Source organism: Nycticebus coucang, chromosome 4 (genome assembly GCF_027406575.1).
Source record: "Nycticebus coucang isolate mNycCou1 chromosome 4, mNycCou1.pri, whole genome shotgun sequence".
NCBI classification, from domain to species: domain Eukaryota; kingdom Metazoa; phylum Chordata; class Mammalia; order Primates; family Lorisidae; genus Nycticebus; species Nycticebus coucang.
The window spans coordinates 88,586,314-88,605,458 of NC_069783.1; the positions used below are offsets into that span (position 1 = coordinate 88,586,314).

Consider the following 19,145-nt stretch of genomic DNA (forward strand, 5'->3'; position numbering starts at 1 on the left):
TACAATTTTTGTCAATTTAAAAATATAAATTCTTGAACAAGGAAAAATATAAAAACAGATGGGTACAAATGTGTGTATATAAACATTATTCATAGCAAAAAAAAATTTAAAACAGCCTAAATGTTCATCAACAGGGCAGTAGTTAAATAAGTTAAGGCCCCTTTCCTAATGAGGGACGATGCAATTGTCATAGACAATGAGGCAGGCTCACAGGCACCCACATGAAAAGTTCTACATGACTCGGTGATCTCTATGTACGTGACATGTGCTGGTGTACTAACAGCATTAGAATGGAACTGGAAAGGACTGAACCAATGAAGGATATTGGTTTCTTCTGTACAGGGGAGTGAAAATGTGGCAACAAAGGGGTCTTTCTTATTTTGCTTTAGCAAATCAATCCCTATGGTTTGAATGTTTTACAATGGTGATGTATTCACACATTATTTGTATATTAAAAAGGCAAAACTAGGGTGGTGCCTATGGCTCAGTGGGTAGGGTGCCAGCCCCATACCCTGAGGGTGGCAGGTTCAAACTTGGCCCTGGCCAGCTAAAACGGCAGTAGCAACTGCAACAAAAAATAGCCGGGTGTTGTGGCGGGCACCTGTAGTCCCAGCTACTTGGGATGCTGAGGCAAGAGAATCGCTTAAGCCCAAGAGTTGGAGGTTGCTGTGAGCTGTGATGCTACAGCACTCTACCGAGGGCGACAAAAACTCTGTCTCAAAAAAAAAAAAGGAAAAGGCTAAAACTAATCTACACAAGAGTTATCATTCTAATTAGAAGGTAAATCACATATCTACACATACATACATACTTACAGAAAAGTATTAAAGGAAATACATCAGTGTTTCTCTTGTATTTATAAATGTGTAATGAGAAGGAAAAATACTTCTCCGAATTCTTATTTTTAACATAAAGTTATAATATATAGTAAAATATATAATAATTTTATATATTATATAGTAATATATAAAATAAAGGGTTTCTTAAACTTTTTATTTTAAAATGATTATAGATTCACAGAAAGTTGCAAAGAAATGTACAGGGAGATTCCACGTATCTTTTAGCCTACTTCCCCCAATGTTAACATTACCATCAAGACCAGAAAATTGACACTGGGACCATTCACAGAGCTTATTTGGGTTTCACCAGTTAAATGTGGATTCATGTGTGTGTATGTGCGTGTGTGTGTGTGTGTGTGTCTATGTAGCTGTATGAAGTTTATCACATGTATAGCTTTCTATAACCATCACCACAGTAAATGTTGTGGGGTTTTTTGTTTTTTTGTGTTTCTTTTTTTTTGAGACACTCTCAACTCTGTCACCCTAGGGAGAGTACCATGACATTGTCATAGTTCACAGCCACCTCAAACACTTTGGGCTTAAGCAATCCTCTTGCCTTAGCTTCCTGAATAGCTGGGACTACAGGTGCTACCACAACACTCAGCTAATTTTTTTATATTTTTAGTAGAGATGGGAGTCTAGCTCTTACTGAGGCTGATCTCAGATTCCCAAGCTCAAGCAATCCTCCCGCCTTGGCCTCCCAGAGTGCTAGGATTACAGGCATGAGGCACCAAGCCCAGCCGGTAAATGTTATTTTAAAAAACATACTATTTGGCTTGGTGCCCGTAGCTCAGTGAATAGGGCACCGGCCACGTACACCGAAGGTGGTGGGTTCGAGCGCAGCGCAGCCCTGCTAAAACAACAATGACAACTGCAACCAATAAATAGCTGGGCCTTGTGGCAGGTGCCTGTAGTCCCAGCTACTTGGGAGGCTGAGGCAAGAGAATGGCTTAAGCCCAAGAGTTTGAGGTTGCTGTGAGTTGTGACGCCACGGCACTCTACCAAGGGCGATACAGTGAGACTCTGACTCAAAAACAACAAAAAACAAACAAACAAACAAAAATACTATTATACGAGGGTAGAAATTACTCAATTCTGTCTTCTCTACCAAAGAAAAACTTCAAATTAAAGAAAGTAGGGGGTCAGCGCCTGTAGCTCAGCGGCTAGGGCAGCAGCCACATACAATGGAGCTGGCAGGTTCAAACCCAGCCCAGGCCTGCCAAACAACAATGACAACTACAACAAAAAAAATAGCCGGGCATTGTGGTGGGCACCTCTAGTCCCAGCTACTTGGGAGGCTGAGGCAAGAGAATCACTTACACCCAAGAGTTTGAGGTTGCTGTGAGCTGTGATGCCATAGCACTCTACCCAGGACAACAGCTTGAGACTGTCTCAAAAAAGTAGGCTGGCACAGTAGCTCACACCCGTAATCCCAGAACTCTGGGAGGCCAAGATGGCAGGATCACTTGAGCTCAGGAGTTTGAGACCAACCTCAATAAAATCAAGACCTTGTCTCTACAACAGAAAAATCAGATTTGTGGCATGCAAATATCTTCTCCCTTTCTGAAGGCTGCTCTGTTTGCTTTAGTTGTTCTGCCCTTAGCTGTGCAGAAGCTTTTTAGTTTGGTCATGTCTCGTTCATTTATTTTTGGTGTTGCTGCAATTGCCAAGTGGATTTTCTTCATACAATCTTTTCCCAGGCTGATTTTATCAAGAGTTTTTTCCCACACTTTCTTCTAGAATTTTTATTGTTTTGTGTCTTAAATTTGAATCTTTTATCCATCAAGAGTTAACTTTTGAGGTGAGAGGTGCAGGTCTGGTAGATACTTGAACAGAACCTCCTCTGAAGAAGTTAGAGGAATGGAATGGCCAGCAAACACATGAAAAAAATGCTCATTATCTCTAATCATCAGAGAAATGCAAATCAAAACCACCTTAAGCTATCATCTAGCCCCAGTGAGATTAGCCCATATCACAAATTCCTGAATGTTCAGATGCTGGTGCAGTTACAGAGAGAAGGGAACACTTTTACATTGCTGGGGGGACTGCAAACTAATACAGCCTCTATGGAAAGAAGTATGGAGAATCCTCAAAGAACTAAAAGTAGCCCTTCCATTTGATCCTGCAATCCCATTAATAGGTATCTATCCAGAAGAAAAAAAAAATCATTTTACCGCCGTAAGGACATTTTGCACTAAAATGTTAGTTGCAGCTCAACTCACAATCGCCAAGATGTGGAATCAACCCAAGTGCCCATCAACCCATGAATGGATTAATAAACTGTGGTATATGCATAGCTTGCAATACTATTCAGCCAAAAAAAGATGGAGACGTTACATCTTTTGTATTTACCTGCATAGAGTTGAATCACACTCTTAGTAAAGCATCATAAGTATGGAAAAGCAAGCATCCAATGTACTCAATACTAATATGAAACCAACAGATAAACTACATGCCTACGTGAGAGAAAAACTCAATTAAATTCAAATGGGGGGGAGGGAAAGGGGAAAGGAGGGCGGGAAGGTGATGGTGTACTCTCACCTAAGGTGCACAATGTAACGGTATTCTGCATAGCACCCGGGTGGAGGGCTCAACTACAACTTGAACTTTACCTAAGAAATACAAACAGTGTAACCATATCATTTGTGCCCTTATATTAATCTGAAATTTTAAAGAAATCAGCTGAGCATGGTAGAGGGCACTTGTAGTCCCAGCTACTTAAGTAGTTGAGACCAGAGGATCACTTGAGACTAGGAGTCAGATTGCAATGAGCTATTATGGCAACAGAGCAAGACTGTCACCTTCACCACCCATAGAGAACTTAAGATCCAAAATCTGATAGTTGTTAGGGTGCAAATGACCATTTAGAAATAAATCAGATCTCCAAACTGAAACAAATTATAGCCTGGAGTGTTAAAAGAATTTGCAGATCTTATCACAAAAACACACTTCTAATTTCTGAGAAAATATACAGAAAAGGAAAAATTCTATGAACAGAGATTGACATATTTTCCTATACAACTTAAAAGAATCTATTTTCTATGTACTAATAGTAAGCAATTGGAAAGTGACATCAAGTATGCTGTATTGGCACATAAGTCCACGTACCAATTAGTGCTTGATGATTAGTTGTACACTGCTGGTGGGAATACATTTTGGCACAGCCATTAAGGAAATCAGTATGGAGTTTCCTCAAATAATTAAAAATACAATCCCCATACTGGGCATATATCCACAGGAAATAAAATCAGTATCTTGAAAAGATAGCTGTACTTTCACATTCATCAAAGGATTATTTACAATAGTCAGAACTCAAAGTGTCCATAAATGGAAAAATGGATTTTTTTTTTTTTTTTGGTAGAGACAGAGTTTCACTTTATTGCCCTCGGTAGAGTGTGGTGGCGTCACACGGCTCACAGCAACCTCCAACTCCTGGGCTTAGGCGATTCTCCTGCCTCAGCCTCCGGAGTAGCTGGGACTACAGGCGCCCGCCACAACGCCCGGCTATTTTTTTGTTGCAGTTTGGCCAGGGCTGGGTTTGAACCTGCCACCCTCGGCATATGGGGACGGTGCCCTACTCACTGAGCCACAGGCGCCGCCTGAAAAATGGATTTTCAAAATGGTGATTTTACATATTTATACACACACACAAATAACTGTCTATTTTAAATTGCAGATGAACTTTATGACACTCAAAATATACTAAAAAGAATATATGACTGGTTAATCAGCACATGAAAATCTTCCTTAAATCTAATCTAAAATTAGGCATTACAGAAATGAAATGCAAATTAAAACCACATTAACAGGCGGTGCCCAGAGCTCAGTCGGCAGGACATTGGCCACATACACTGAGGGTGGTGGGTTCGAACCCAGCCCGGGCCAGCTAAAACAACGACAACAAAAAAAATAGCCTGTAGTCCCAGCTACTTAGGAGGCTGAGACAAGAGAATCGCTTAAGCCCAAGAGAGTTTGAGGTTGCTGTAAGCTGTGACACCACAGTACTCTACCCAGGGCTACAGCTTGAGACTCTGTCTCAAAAGCAAAACAAAACAAACAAACAAAAACACATTAATATACCATTTCATATGCACTAGAATGTTAAAAATTTTTTAAATCAATAATATCAAATGTAAGGATGTGGATAGAGCAATTGGAACGCTCAGCCACTGTTGATGGGAATATAACATGGTAACATGGTACAACTACTTTGGAAAATAGTTCAGTAGTTTCTTTAAAAGTTAAGCATAGCCCTGCTGAGGTGCTCATGCCTGTAATCCTAGTGTTCTGGGAGGCCAAGGTGGATGGATCACTTGAGCTCAGAGTTCGACACCAGCCTGACCAAGAACAAGACCCCGTCTCTACTGAAAAATAGAAAAATTAGTTGACTATTGTGGTGGGCATCTGTAGTCCCAGCTACTTGGTCAGTGGAGGAAAGAGGAGGACCACTTGAGCCCAAGGCTTTGAGGTTGCTGTGAGCTATGATACCATGGCACTCTACCCAGGGAATGGCATGTGACTGTCTCAAAAAATAAAATTGAGGGAAAATTGGTATACAATTACATGCATAGAACTTAGTTGTGCAACTCAATGAGTTTTCCCAAGTGTAGACACCCATGTAGTCACCACCTCACTCAAGTTATAGAACATTGCTGGCGGCACCTGTGGCTCAAGGAGTAGGGCGCCGGTCCCATATGCCAGAGGTGGCAGGTTCAAACCTAGCCCTGGCCAAAAACAAAAAACAAAAAAAAAAGAACATTGCCATCACCTTGGAAAGTCCCTTAGCGGCCCTTATGGTTGTCACCGCCTTCCATAGGCACTACTATTCCGATATCTAGCATCGCAGATAGATAGAAAGTTAAATGTATGCCTACCATAAGACCCAGCAATTCCCCTTTTAGGTTTTTGTGCTTGTTTGTTTTTGAGACGGAGTCTCAAGCTGTCGCCTTGGGTAGAGTGCTGTAGCATCACAGCTCACAGCAACCTCCAATTCCTGGGCTCAAGCGATTCTCCTGCCTCAGCCTCCAGAGTAGCTGGGACTACAGGCGCCCACCACAACGTCCGGTTATTTTTTGGCTGTAGTTGTCATTATTGTTTGGCAGGCCCAAGCTGGATTGGAACCCACCAGCTCCGGTGTATGTGGCTGGCGCCTTAGCCGCTTGAGCTACAGGCACCAAGCCAATTTTTTTTTTTTTTTTTAAGACAGGGTCTTGCTCTGTTGCTGGGATGAGAATACAGTGGACCCTTCATAGCTCATTTCAATCTTACACTCCTGGGCTCAAGCAATTCTCCTGCCTAAGCCTCCCAAGATGCGAGGACTACAGAAATGTGCCACCACTGTCCTAGGTTTTTATCCAAGACAAAATAAAATATACATCCACCAAAATACTTGCATGCAAATATTCACAGCTACTTTATTCATAATAGCCAACAGCCATAAGCAGCCCAATGTTCACCAAACAAATGGATAAACGAAATAAACACATCCATGCAGCAGAGCACTGTGTCAAAAATAAAAAGTAATGTACTACTCATACACAAAACAACATGGATAAATTTCAAAAGGATGTTCAGTGAAGAAAAAAATGTGATACGGAAAAGTATATATACTTTGTATTCCATTTTCTGAAATTCAAGAATAGGCAAAATTAATCTGTGATGCTTGATATCGGAATAGTGTTGCCTATGCAAGGTGGTGACAACCATAAGGGCTGCTGAGGGACTTTCCAAGGTGATGGCAATGTTCTACAACTTGAGTGAGGTGGTGACTACATGGGTGTCTACACTTATGAAAACTCATTGAGTCGCACAACTGAGTTCTAAGCATGTAATTGTATGCCAATTTTCTCTCAATGAAGAAAAGTCTTTCTTCATGGGAGTTCTGAGCAATCATCCTAGAAAGGCTGGAGTATATTCTTTGAAATTTACTTTCAACCAAGAAGTTACTTAATTATCAACTCCTTAGAGAAACTCAAAGAAAACTCCGATGAAAGATGGAAAAAAAAAAAAAAAGAAAATTCAGGGGCAGCGCCTGTGGCTCAGTGAGTAGGGAGCCAGCCCCCTATACCCAGGGTGGCAGGTTCAAACCCAGCCCCGGCCAAACTGCAACAACAACAACAGAAAACAGCTGGGCATTGTGGCAGGCGCCTGTAGTCCCAGCTACTCGGGAGGCTGAGGCAAGAGAATCATCTAAGCCCAGGAGTTGGAGGTTGCTGTGAGCTGTGTGATGCCATGGCACTCTACCGAGGGTGATAAAGTGAGACTCCGTCTCTAAAAAAAAAAAAAAAGAAAGAAAGACGAAAGAAAATTCAGATGATGGCAGAGAAAACTATAATACTCCTCTTAAAGGTAAGGATTAGAAAAGTGATTTGGAGACAACAGCTAGGGGCTGGCATTCATTTTTTTTTTTTTTTTTTGAGACAGAGTCTCATTATGTTGCCCTTGGTAGAGGGCCAGGGTGTCACAGCTCACAGCAACCCCAAACTCTTGGGCTTAAGCGATTCTCTTGCCTCAGCCTCTCAAGTAGCTGGGACTATAGGCGCCCACCGCAACGCCCGGCTATTTTTTTGGTTGTAGTTGTCATTGATGTTTGGCAGGCCCGGGCTGGATGTGAACCCATCAGCTCTGGCATATGTGGCTGGCGCCTTAACTGCTGAGCTACAGGCGCTGAGCCTGGCATTCACTTGATCCATCCTCACTATAAATATTGACTGAACACTACTATGAGTCAGATATTGCTGTAGAGACAGGGTGTGTAGTGGTGAACGGGAGAGACAAAGTCCTTGTCCTTACTGAGCATACACTCTCTAAAACACACAAGGAGTGGGATTACACCTGTGGTGCATCTTACAAGGGTATATGTGAAACTTAGTAAATGTAGAATGTTAGTTAACATAGTTAACTATGTTAGTTAACACAATAACTATGAAAATGCCAGGAAGGCTATGTTAACCAGTGTGATGAAAATGTGTCAAACGGTCTATAAAACCAGAGTATGGTGTCCCATGATCACATTAATGTACACAGTTATGATTTAATAATAATAAAAAAAATAAAACACACAAGGAAATCAAACAAATCACAGGGTAGTTACAGATGGTGCCAGGTGCAATGGACAAAGTAGATAAGAATATGTGATTGGCAGTCAATAAAGGGCTGGTCAGGGAAGGTCTCTCTGAAGAAGTGATACTTCTTGGGGACAAGGAGCAGATGGAAAAACTGCAGGCAGACAGAAGAGACAGTGCAAAGGTCCAGAGGTGGGAAGAAACATACCATGTCTGGAGAAAGGACAGACAGTCACTATGACTGGTGCTTGAAGAGCAGAGAGTAGGGTTGGGCTGGAGAGTTGGGCAGGGGCCAGATCAGGCAATCCCTAGGGGCAAGGGCAAGAGGGCTCTGGGTGATGGAAAGATCAAATCAGCAGGCAGGTGATATAATCTGCTGCTGAGAAGGATAGATGGGAGTAGGGTTAGGAAGCTCCTGCAGTGGTCTTGGTAAAAGCTGGCAGGCACATGGACCAGAGTGCCAGCCGTAGAGATGGAGAAATGACAGCTTTCAGATCGTCGTAGAAGCAGAACTGACAGAACTGCTGATGCAGTCAACATGAAAAATGAGAAAAAGGAAGGATGGGCAGACGGCGTTATCAGTCACTAAGATGGGGAATTCTGGGGTGGGTCCAGTCTGTCGTGGCATCAAGAGTTTCATTTTAAAAAACTGACACACCCAGCAAGTGGACGTGCCAAGGAGGCAGCCGCATCATGAGCCCACGGCTTGGGAGAAAGGTCTGGACTGGAGATGTAAAGTTCAAGGTCATTATCACACAGATGGCATTCCAGGCAGGGAGCACCTCAAACTGAAAAGAAGTGGGTCCAGGACTGACACCTTGCCATTCATAACTCCTGTTAGCACCAAACAAGGACCAATGAATAGGGAGAAACAGCTCAGGTGTACAGAAGTCCCTCCTAAAACATTTGCTGCCAGCATGGAGAAAGGAAGGAGGGAGGGAGTGTGGTAACCATGCCAGAGGCTGCTAAAAGACACAACCAGAGGAGCCACAGGGGAGCCCACTGGCTTTAGGGGCACAGGGAATGTCAGTGCTGTTAACAAGAACATCATCAGGGCACTTTTACTTAGATGGACTTCAAGAAGACCACGGAATGTCCATTGAACCACACTCCTATAAGGACTTACCAATTTCCTGCAACAGCTCCCTGTGTCCATTTTCTTGTTTTCAAACCCACTGAGGTCTTCACATCAGTGGCTCTGTAAGCACAGAACCTGCCATAGTGGTCGTCAATGGGAGATGGGAACAGGTCTCTCTACCAGGGCTGGGAGATTCTGGCCACTTCACTGACTTCACCAAACACACTCTTGGAGGGCCCTCACCCACCTCCAAACCCTGGCCTGTGCGTTCTCACACCTGTGATCCCGCCTACCTTTCCCTCTACCTAGCCCCATCACCTCGGCTGCTGTACCTGTATTTTCATTCCTTCTACTGTTAGAGAATAAACAAACAAACAAATAAACACACTGCTCAGACTTACCAGGAACAATTAGAACAGAGGGGGATTTTTCAGGCTGTTCATTAATGCGGCTGCTGTTTTGAACCCAGAAAATGTTAACTGGCTCAGGCGGGCCCACAGCCTGACAGGTGAGGTTGAAGGCCGTGTTTCTGGTGACATTCATGCTCTCTGGCTGCTTAGTAAAGTGAGGAAGTCCTGCAGAGAAAGCATTAAAGGAAAGAATGTTTCAGATTCTTAAGCAGAAGCAGAATCCTAAGGAAAACAAACTAAGCTAGAACTTGGTAGCAGGAGATTTGTTTATATACTATGCCGGTTCTGAAATGGCTGCTTTTCACCTCTTGAAAGTTGAGGGAGATGAAGTACAGAGCTTGATTTCTACCAATTACCTTAAGCTGGCTTTCTAGGACACTGTTCCTAAACTGGCTGTAAATAGTGATTCAGAACTGGTTTTACTAGAAGGGAGGCCACAGACAGTTCTTAAATCAGGTGTTGCTTAACCTCCTGGGACTGTTTTGGTTGGCACGGTTTTACTATTTCTTAACTCAAACAACAAAAACAGAGTAAAAACAAAGCTATGTAATAGGCCTGCCCATGGCGGGAGGATGATGTATAGTATATGCAACTTTCAGATGAGTGATGATAAATTTTAAAATCCCTACACTTGTATATGGCTGAACACTTTTCAAAGCACATTCTCATGAAAATAGATAACAGTTACAGTCCTAAAATCTCCTAATGTAATTCCAAAATCAGAGCTACGGGGAAGTTTAGGAATATCTCAGAGAAAGACAGTCAGTACTTATTGAGGGCATGTGCCAAACATTTAATAAGCCAAGCTAATTGTGTTCCTCTAGCATTGAGAACTCACAAATCTGGTTCCGGCAGGAATGATGTGGGAGTCGTGTGGAATGGGATTCTTTTTTCCTGTTTCAAGGTTTTCCAAAACTACATTTGGATTTTTTTTTTTTCTTTTGTGGTTTTTGGCCGGGGCTGGGTCTGAACCCGCCACCTCTGGCATATGGGGCCGGCGTCCCACTCCTTTGAGCCACAGGCACCACCTTTTTTTTTTTTTTTTTTGAGAGTCTCACTCTGTCATCCTGAGTAGAGTGCCATGGTGTCATCATAGCTCACAGCAACCTCAAACCCCCGAGGTCAAGAGATCCTCTTGCCTCAGTTTTTCTATTTTTAGTAGAAACAAGGTTTCCCTCTTGCTCAGGTTGGTTTCAAATTCCTGAGCTCAAATGATCCACCTGCCTCGGAGTCCCAGAGTGCTGAGATAAACAAGCATGAGCCAGCACACAGATTTAACATGTTCCTCCCTGGGCATTTTTCTGACAAATAAAATATCCTTCAAATATTTTCCTCAGTTTAGTAGCAAATGTAGAAATCCTTTCTGGCTGATGTTGACAGAATGCTGAGATATGTGCCGTAAGGTTTCAAAGAGCCTCCTCTGAGCGGCCTCCCTCCCTCATCTCTTCCCCTTCTCTGTTTAACCCCCACAAGCCGCCTCCTTCTGTTTTATTGGGTATCAAGTTCAGGTTCACAAAAGAATGGGTAGCAGAGTACCCTTTTGGTGGGAGATGTTTGTAGTTGAGGGTCAAGAGAATGTAAGAAAGAGAGATGATCCGATGGCTCTAACAAGAGTGCCTTGGACAGCAGAGATGCAGAGGCCGTGGACAGCAGACCCTAGCGGGGAAGGGGAGCAACCACTTGGGGTGATAATAAAGGTGTTCCTGCTTGCAGCCTCCCTGGATAGGCCCTGCTATCACAGAACCACGCATATAAACCCCTAGACCCAGGGCACCAAGCTCAGGACCTGGGCTCACCTGGCCTGGTTCACCTGTACATCAGTTCACATTCCCCATTACAGTTAAAGTCCCTTGAGGGCAGAGACTGGCCATCCTAACCTGATGTCTCACTCCTCACCCCCACTGACCCTCATGTGATGTCATGGAATTTCTCTGAACCATGCACCTGACAGATCTTAGCACCCTAGAGGAGTCTCCAGCTGAGCTGTTGACTCAGTACAGGAAAACCACTCACCCTCCAGTGTTTCACCATCTGCATATGCAAAACAGGAAAAGATCCTGAACAATAATCCAATAACCACTTGACCAAGTGAATGGTATCTCGTCTCAGCATTGGGAACTGGATTAAAACAATGGATTTTGCTTCCTAAAAAGACGTTTTCAGCTTATTTTTATTATTAAAAAAACAATGGATAAGGAAATCTACCTCTTTTTATCTTACGTCTAGTAATTAGGACAAAGCTCAAACTATAAGAACTGAATTCATTTCATTATTATCTATAGTCTACAAGGAGGACTGCCTTGTAAAATTTCAGTGTTGGTAGATTTTCAAGGTCTGTATACAGAGTTATAAACAGGCCAAAGTCCAGACTATTACACACAAAACATTTAATGCAGGCTTTAAAACGAACAGCTCTGGGACAGCAGGACTCTCTGGCCTCTGGACTTACCTTGTACCTCGATGTAGATGGGGTCAGACACGATCTCTTCATTGTTTATTTTCATCTTACAGAGATACGACCCATTGTCTGAACGCTGCACACTGGTTATGCTTCAAAGAAAAACACATAAAGGTATTTACAATGACTACCCTTTGAGTCCCAATTATAGGAACAGAAAATTCTTCAACTTCTTTGTCAGATGCTATGATAGTTAATTTTATGTGGCAATGTGGCCAGGCTATGGTACCCAATTGTTTGGTCAAACACTAATCTAGATGTTGCTGTAAAGGTATTTTTCAATTTATTAATAACATTTAAATTAGCAGAATTTGAGTAAAGAAGATTACTCTTTATAATGTGAGTGGGCCTCATCTAATCCATAGAAGACCAAATAAGAAAAAATTGAGGTCCCATGAGTAAGAGGGAAGTCTGCCTCCAAACCGCCTTAGGATTCAGAACTGCAGCATCAGCTCCTTCCTGCGTCTCTAGCCACTATCTTGTGATTTCGTATTTGTCAGCCCACAATATCATGTGAGCTAATTCCTTAAAATAAATCTTTCTAGGCACCGCCTGTGGCTCAGTGAGTAGGGCGTCGGCCCCATATACCAAGGGTGGCAAGTTCGAACCCAACCACAGCTAAACTGTAACAGAAAAATAGATGGACATTGTGGCGGGCCCCTGTAGTCCCAGCTGCTCGGGAGGCTGAGGCAAGAGAATCGCCTAAGCCCAAAAGCTGGAGGTTGTTGTGAGCTGTGGCGCCACAGCACTCTACCGAGGGCAACAAAGTAAGACTCTGTCTCTAAAATAAATAAATAAATAAATAAATAAATCTTTCTATAGATAGAGGATAGATAGATAGATAGATAGATAACCTATTGGTTCCGTTTCTTGAAAGAACTAACCCACGGGCTGTCACCTTACCTTGATTTCTATGGTAGGCTCCACACCAGAGGTTCTCTGCGTCAGGACCACAGCCCTTCCAAGCATTTTGGAATTTGTAAAATTGATATGGCAACTCAGAGTTCACCATGACTTTTGGTGACCAGGAACAACTGTTCCATATCTCCAATGACCTCCTGAGACTAGAACCTAATTCCATTTTACATACATACGAATATTTTGTATAGTTCTAATATCTACCTAATTTCCCAGGACTGCAGTTGTGATGAAAATGGAGGGCTGGTATCCTTCTGTCCTGTTTGAAACTTTCTAGGACCTCGGTCACCATTTGGGAAGGTCCATCACTGTCAGGCCCACTGTATTTGCAGCAGCCATGCACCATGTGCTTGGAAGGCAGCGAGGTACAAGTCTCTGGGTACTTCATTACCTCTGCTGCGTGGTCACACCCAGCATTTACAAGTTGAGATTCACATTATTTTATTATAAGCCACCTTTCTTTTGTTTCCTCACATTACAGTTAGAAAGCACTGTTTGAAAACCTCTGCTATAAAAAGGCAGCCTTGGCTCTAAAGAAACAATCCTGCTTTCCACCTTCCCACTGTGTTCACAAACAGGACATTACATGGCAAGTGTGAAACCTGCACTTAGTGAGGGGTGGGAATAGAAGAGAGAATGAGGAATATTTTGAAAAATTCTCAGACACTTTCCAACAGAAGATGCCTTAATTAGCCCAAAGACATTGCTCGTTAGACACAGCAAAGGGGACCCAGGAGAAGGAAGAGAAAGAAGAAAAACAGAAGGGGTCCACTTTCCTTCCTAGCAGCTTGCTTCCCTGATACGACCTACTTATCCCTAAGCAAAATAAAATCCATTCCTCAACCTGAGAAGAGCAGAAGCTTCAAGCTTAAAAGAGACTAGGAAGCTGTCAAGATTAGAAGGGCTCAGACCTGGCCTGCGGATCCTGCAGGCAGTAGGCGGCAGCTGCCAGGGGTTAGCACAGTCTGGTCAACATCTAGTGCAGACAGGTGGAAATGAGTGAGGTCCCCACGCCTCAAGAAGACACAGTTCTCTTAGGTGGAGTACACAGTTTGAGAACACTAAACATTTTAAATCCAACTTTCCTCCAGCAATACCATTTTGCAGATCCTTATTAGCCTGAGACAAACAGAATGCCTAAAATACATGTCAGGAATAGAATCAGTCAGAACTGGGCGGGTATCAGAGCTGCTCAGGTTAACATCACCTCATTATTTCAGGGGCCCAGTTACTATCCCCTGTCATTGCATTTCCCAATGAGCAAGTCTGAGTGATGCCCCTTTGACATTGAATACTCTGTCCTCCTCATTCCTGTGTAGGAGCAATAGAATTCTAGAATGTATCTGATGACAGGATGGTGGACATGGGTCAAGGAAAGGCCAGCTCCTTTCATGCTTTGGGGGCAGTGGCTGGATGTCACAATGCCTACAGGTCAGCAGGACAAACTGGAAGGGGACTTCACAGGTCAAATATCTCCAAATAAGGGACTAGCTGACTCTCCCCTGGTATAATCCTTGAATGTCACGATGACAGAAAAGGGCTGAAGAAAGAGGGAGCGAATGCTGTGTCTAGGATGCTCATGGTGGGAGAAGACTGGTGGCTAGGTGGTGACCCTGGCTTTCAGCAGTTCCTCAAGATTCTGCATGGCTGACTATCTAGTCTTCTTTACAGCTTCAAGAAAAACCAAGGCTTCTGAGGAGGGAGTCCTTCCTACATATTTCACAAGTCCACTTTAGAAGAGCATCATTTTCTCAAGGCAAGGCTACATGGAGTGAACCATGAGATTGGACAGGCAGAGGATACTGGTGCCTTTGAAGAGTGGTCCTGGCTCAAAATCCAGCATGGCAGCAGGCTTCCATCAGGACCAAAGAGAAAGTGAGGGCCAGAGCAGGATGCAGTGCACAGCCCCGGGAAGGCAGACCAACTGGGCTGCACCCATCCTGGGCCCAAAACACACCTGTGAGGAGTGCCAGAAATCCTGAGAAATGCCAGCAAACCTGAAAAATGATGAGGCATGGGGTCCGCGCCTATAGCCTCAGCAGTTAGGGCTCTGGCCACATGCACCAGAGCTGGAGGGTTCGAACGGAACTCCGGCCTGCCAAACAACGACAACTACAACCAAAAAATAGCCAGGCATTTTGGCAGGCGCCTGTAGTTCCAGGTACTTGGGAGGCTGAGGCAAGAGAATTGCTTGAGCCCAAGAGTTTGAGGTTGCTGTGAGCTGTGACGCCTAAGCACTCTACCGAGGGTGACATAATGACACTCTGTCTCAAAAAAAAGATCAGACATGGATAACAGTGTGGCAGCACACCTGGGCTGTAGAAGTCAAATGCATAAAATGTCTGGGAGAACCTGAAGGCACCTGGCAAGGAAGATTCAGCCAGAAACAGAAAAGGAAGAGCGCAAAGGGAACGTGACCAAACTTTGTCTTCAGTCATGCATGTCAGGGAGAGCTCAGCAATCCCCTGGTGAGGACAGATGCCTGCATTAACCAGCAAGTCCAGACCCACGCCACCTATACTGCAGCAAATTTTCCACATGTCATTCTACTTGGTACTTGCCAGACATCCAAGGACAGGCTCCCACTGTGAAGGTGGGTGAGGGGGAGAGCTGGAGACAAGAGGAGAGGCTGTCCCTGGGTCTCCTCCAGCAACAGGAGGCTGTCTCTGAGGAACTCAGCCTGTAAGACTCTGAGCTCAGAATAGCAATCAGGACATCCCAACGACTGAAAGGAGTTCCAGAGAGAACATAGACAGGGGACAGGGGAGAGGGATGATGAAGACAACACTCCAGAATTGAAGATAAAGGTCTTTCCTAACCAGGCTTCTGGGTGAGCAGCACAATGGAGAGAAAACACTCACTGAAAGGCTCCACCGGGGATGTTGCAGCACTAAGATAAAGTGAAGAGAAGCACACTATTTGCTAGTGAATTGTATCAGCATCCTACTTCTCAAGAGCAACTGGAAACTCAAAGGAAATATATCAATGACTTCAAAATTATAATAGGACTTGTTTTCCTTTATGAATGCTGTATCTAGCCAAACTACCTCAAGGTAAGGCTGGAAAAATAGCATCACACATGCAAATCCCAGGAAGTTAGTGGAGGATGGGCTCTTTGCCAAAGTGTGGAAGAGAAAGCCAAGAAGGAAAAGGACCTGGGCTGCAGGAAACAAGGAGGAGGAGGGGACCCCAGAGTAGTAGCCGACACGGCCAATCCTAATAATTTCATCATTGGGAGAGGAGATGCAAACGTTTCTTTGCAGGGGTCCTCAAACTCACAGGAGGCAGTGTGATTGTATTTGTTTCCGTTTTGTTTTTTTACTTCAAAATAAGATATGTGCAGTGTGCATAGGAATTTGTTCCTATTTTTTTTTAAACTATAATCCGGCCCTCCAATGGTCTGAGGGACAGTGAACTGGCCCCCTGTTTAAAAAGTTTGAGGACCTCTGCTAAAGTTTAGGGAAGAATGAATGGTACTTAGGCAACTAGTAAATTCAGGAATATCCAAAAGCTACCCAAGAAGAGCTATCGTTTGAATGTCCACACTGAGACTTAATCCCACACTGAGACTTAATCCCCAATGTGACTATAGGGAGAGGTGGGACCTTTAAGAGGTGATAGGTCATAATGGCTCTCCCTCATGGGCAGATTAATCAATTCTTGGATTAACAGATTAATGAGTTACCAGGGGAGTGGGACCAACAGCTTTATAAGAGGAAGAGAGGCATGACATGGCATGTGAGCACACGAAGCCCCCTTGCCATGTGACATGTGATGTCCCGTGCCACCTCAGGACTCTGCAGAATCTCCACCAGCAATAAGGCCCACCAGATGGGCCTCCTTGACCTTGAACTTCCTAGCCTCTATAACTGTAAGAAATACATTTCTTTATAAATTACCTGATTTCAGGTATTCTGTCATAAGCAACAGAAAATGGACTAAGACAAGAAGTAAAATATAATTATAGTATATTGCATGAGTCAGCTGAAAACAGAATTTCCATAGCCACAAAAAATGTAAACCCTGGGTATTGATTTAACCATAGCTATGAATAACATTCTATTAGATTAACACAACATACTGGGGTCTGGAACACTCATACAAACATACGTAGGCTTGCATATGGATTGAATATCTCTGGAAAGACTCAAGAGATGGGTAACCTCAGCTCCCCATAGGGAGAGGGCTGGGGCTGCAGTGGAGAGAAGAGAATTTCTGTACAGCTAGAATGTTTACCACATGTGGGCAATGCTTTTAAAAAATAGTATAAAGATCTCATCAGATTTTGGTCAAATACAAACAACTGAACCAGAGAGGGTGAAAGAAAGGTACAGACTCAGCTAGGTATCTAGACAGCTAGGTATCTAAACACCTGGCCACAGTTATAGGGCCAGCAGCTACAAAAGCCCATCACACCAGGGCAGCATGGGCTGTGCGAGGCTGGGGACATCCTACACACACACAAACACACACGAACACACAGAGCATGTCCCTCACCCTCAGTCCTGCCACAACTAGGTTGGCCTGCTCAGAAATGACTCATAAGTAGTAATGAAGTTCTAAACTCTCCAGAGTCTCCTTAAAAGAACTACAAAACCTCCACAAATATTATATGTTACCACCTATATGAGGTACATAGAGTAGCCAAACTCACAGAGAAAGGAGGAAGAGAGGTGGAGACCAGGGGCTGGAGAGAGGGAGGAATGGGGAGTTACTGTTTCGTGGTACAGAGTTTCAGTTTGGGAAGATGAAAAAGTTCTGCAGCTGGGTGGTAGTGATTGTTGTATAACAGTGCTAACAAACTTAAGACACTGAATTGTACACTTGAAAAGGGTTAACATGGGCTGGGCGCGGTGGCTCACTCTTATAATCCTAGCACTCTGGGAGGCTGAGGTGGGTGGAGTGACTAAGCTCACGAGTTCGAGACCAGCCTGAGCAAGAGGGAGACCCCATCTCTAAGTAGCTGGGCACTGTGGCGGACTCCTATAATCCCAGGTACTTGGGAGGCGGAGGCAAGAGAATCGCTTAAGCCCAAGAGTCTGAGGTTGCTGTGAGCTGTAACGGCATAGCACTCTACCCAGGGCGACAAAGTGAGAGTCTGTCTCAAAAAAAAAAGGTGGGGGGGTTAACATGGTGAATTTTATATTTTGCATATTTTACCAGATACAAAACTGAAACATGAAAAAAAATTTAAATAAATACAAGATCCACTAATAAGCTTCCTAGTTTCACCTGCCACAGTTCACAGGGTGCCGAGAGGAGATAACGTACAATACAAGCACATGGAGCCTTGAGCGGAACGGAAGTCTTGTGAACAGGAAGCAAGTCACACAGTGTCAGTATCTGGGTTTAATAACAGCTTTTCTAGCTGGTGGCCTAGTTAACGAAATTGGGGTCTCAGCATCTTACAGAGCCAGAAGCCCCCAGGGGGATACAGGGCCTCGAGGGCACAGGAATTCTGGGGTCCTAAACTACCCACTCAATATCTTTACAAAGAAAATGTAATGAAAAATAAAATCCTTCCAGCTTTAGCCACTGGGAACTCTGCCAGAGTTTAAAGAGCAGTGGGAACCCCTAGACTAAACAGAAAACAAACCATAGATACTTTCCCTTTCCCACAAAGCTCCCAAGAAGTAAATGTGCCAGCTTGCAGGAGCACCAGCTTTTGCTTTTGCATGAGAGTTATTCTCCCTAGACTTCCCGTCTGGTGGCTGCTGCCTCTGGAGTGCTCTACCTGATGAGAGAGCGTTTTCACCTGAGCTACAACACTGTTTACAGGCTCAACCAGACATTAAAGCTACTTGTATCCCACAAATTACACACTCCTTGGGAGACTCCAGGGAAAGATCTTGGCCAAGCAGTGGCCCAGGGCCTAGTTGAGGAGACGTACTATAGTTACAAGCTGAACTGGTCCTCCTCTCCTAAATTAATATTTCGTGGCCAAATCTAAAATCTGAAGGAAACACTACCTTAGCACTTTTGCACTGGACGTTTGGTTCTTCCTTTCTCCTCCATTCTGTCCACAACCACAGGCAGGAGGGGGACCAGGTATGCCCTTCTTGTGGCAATGTCTAGCCATCCATTCAGGTCACTATGCAGCCAATAAATAAGAGATGGCCAGAAAACACCTGTACAAGCAAAGCTGGCCATTTTTAATAACTAATGTGTAGTTGCCTGTATGTTGTGATTTAGAAAATAACTCACCAGGCATGCTGGCTCACCCCTGTAATCCTAGCATTCTGGGAAGCTGAGGTGGGTGGATCCCTTGAGCTAAGGAATTTGAGACCAGCCTGAGCAAACGTGAGGCCCCATTTCTAAAAAAATAGCCAGGCATTATGGAGGGTACCTGTAGTCTCGGCTACTCAGGAGGTTGAGGCA

General features: G+C 43.9%; 1 protein-coding gene across 1 annotated transcript in view; it reads right to left on the minus strand.

Moving 5' to 3' along the window:
• MERTK (MER proto-oncogene, tyrosine kinase) overlaps positions 1–19,145 on the minus strand; it is a 129,242-nt gene that overhangs the window by 81,746 nt on the left and 28,351 nt on the right. The window contains exons 3-4 of the mRNA XM_053587095.1: positions 11,841–11,941; positions 9,383–9,556 (exon numbers count right to left, since the gene is read on the minus strand). Of these exons, the coding sequence (XP_053443070.1) occupies positions 9,383–9,556; positions 11,841–11,941 (275 nt within the window). The remainder of the gene's footprint in view (positions 1–9,382; positions 9,557–11,840; positions 11,942–19,145) is intronic.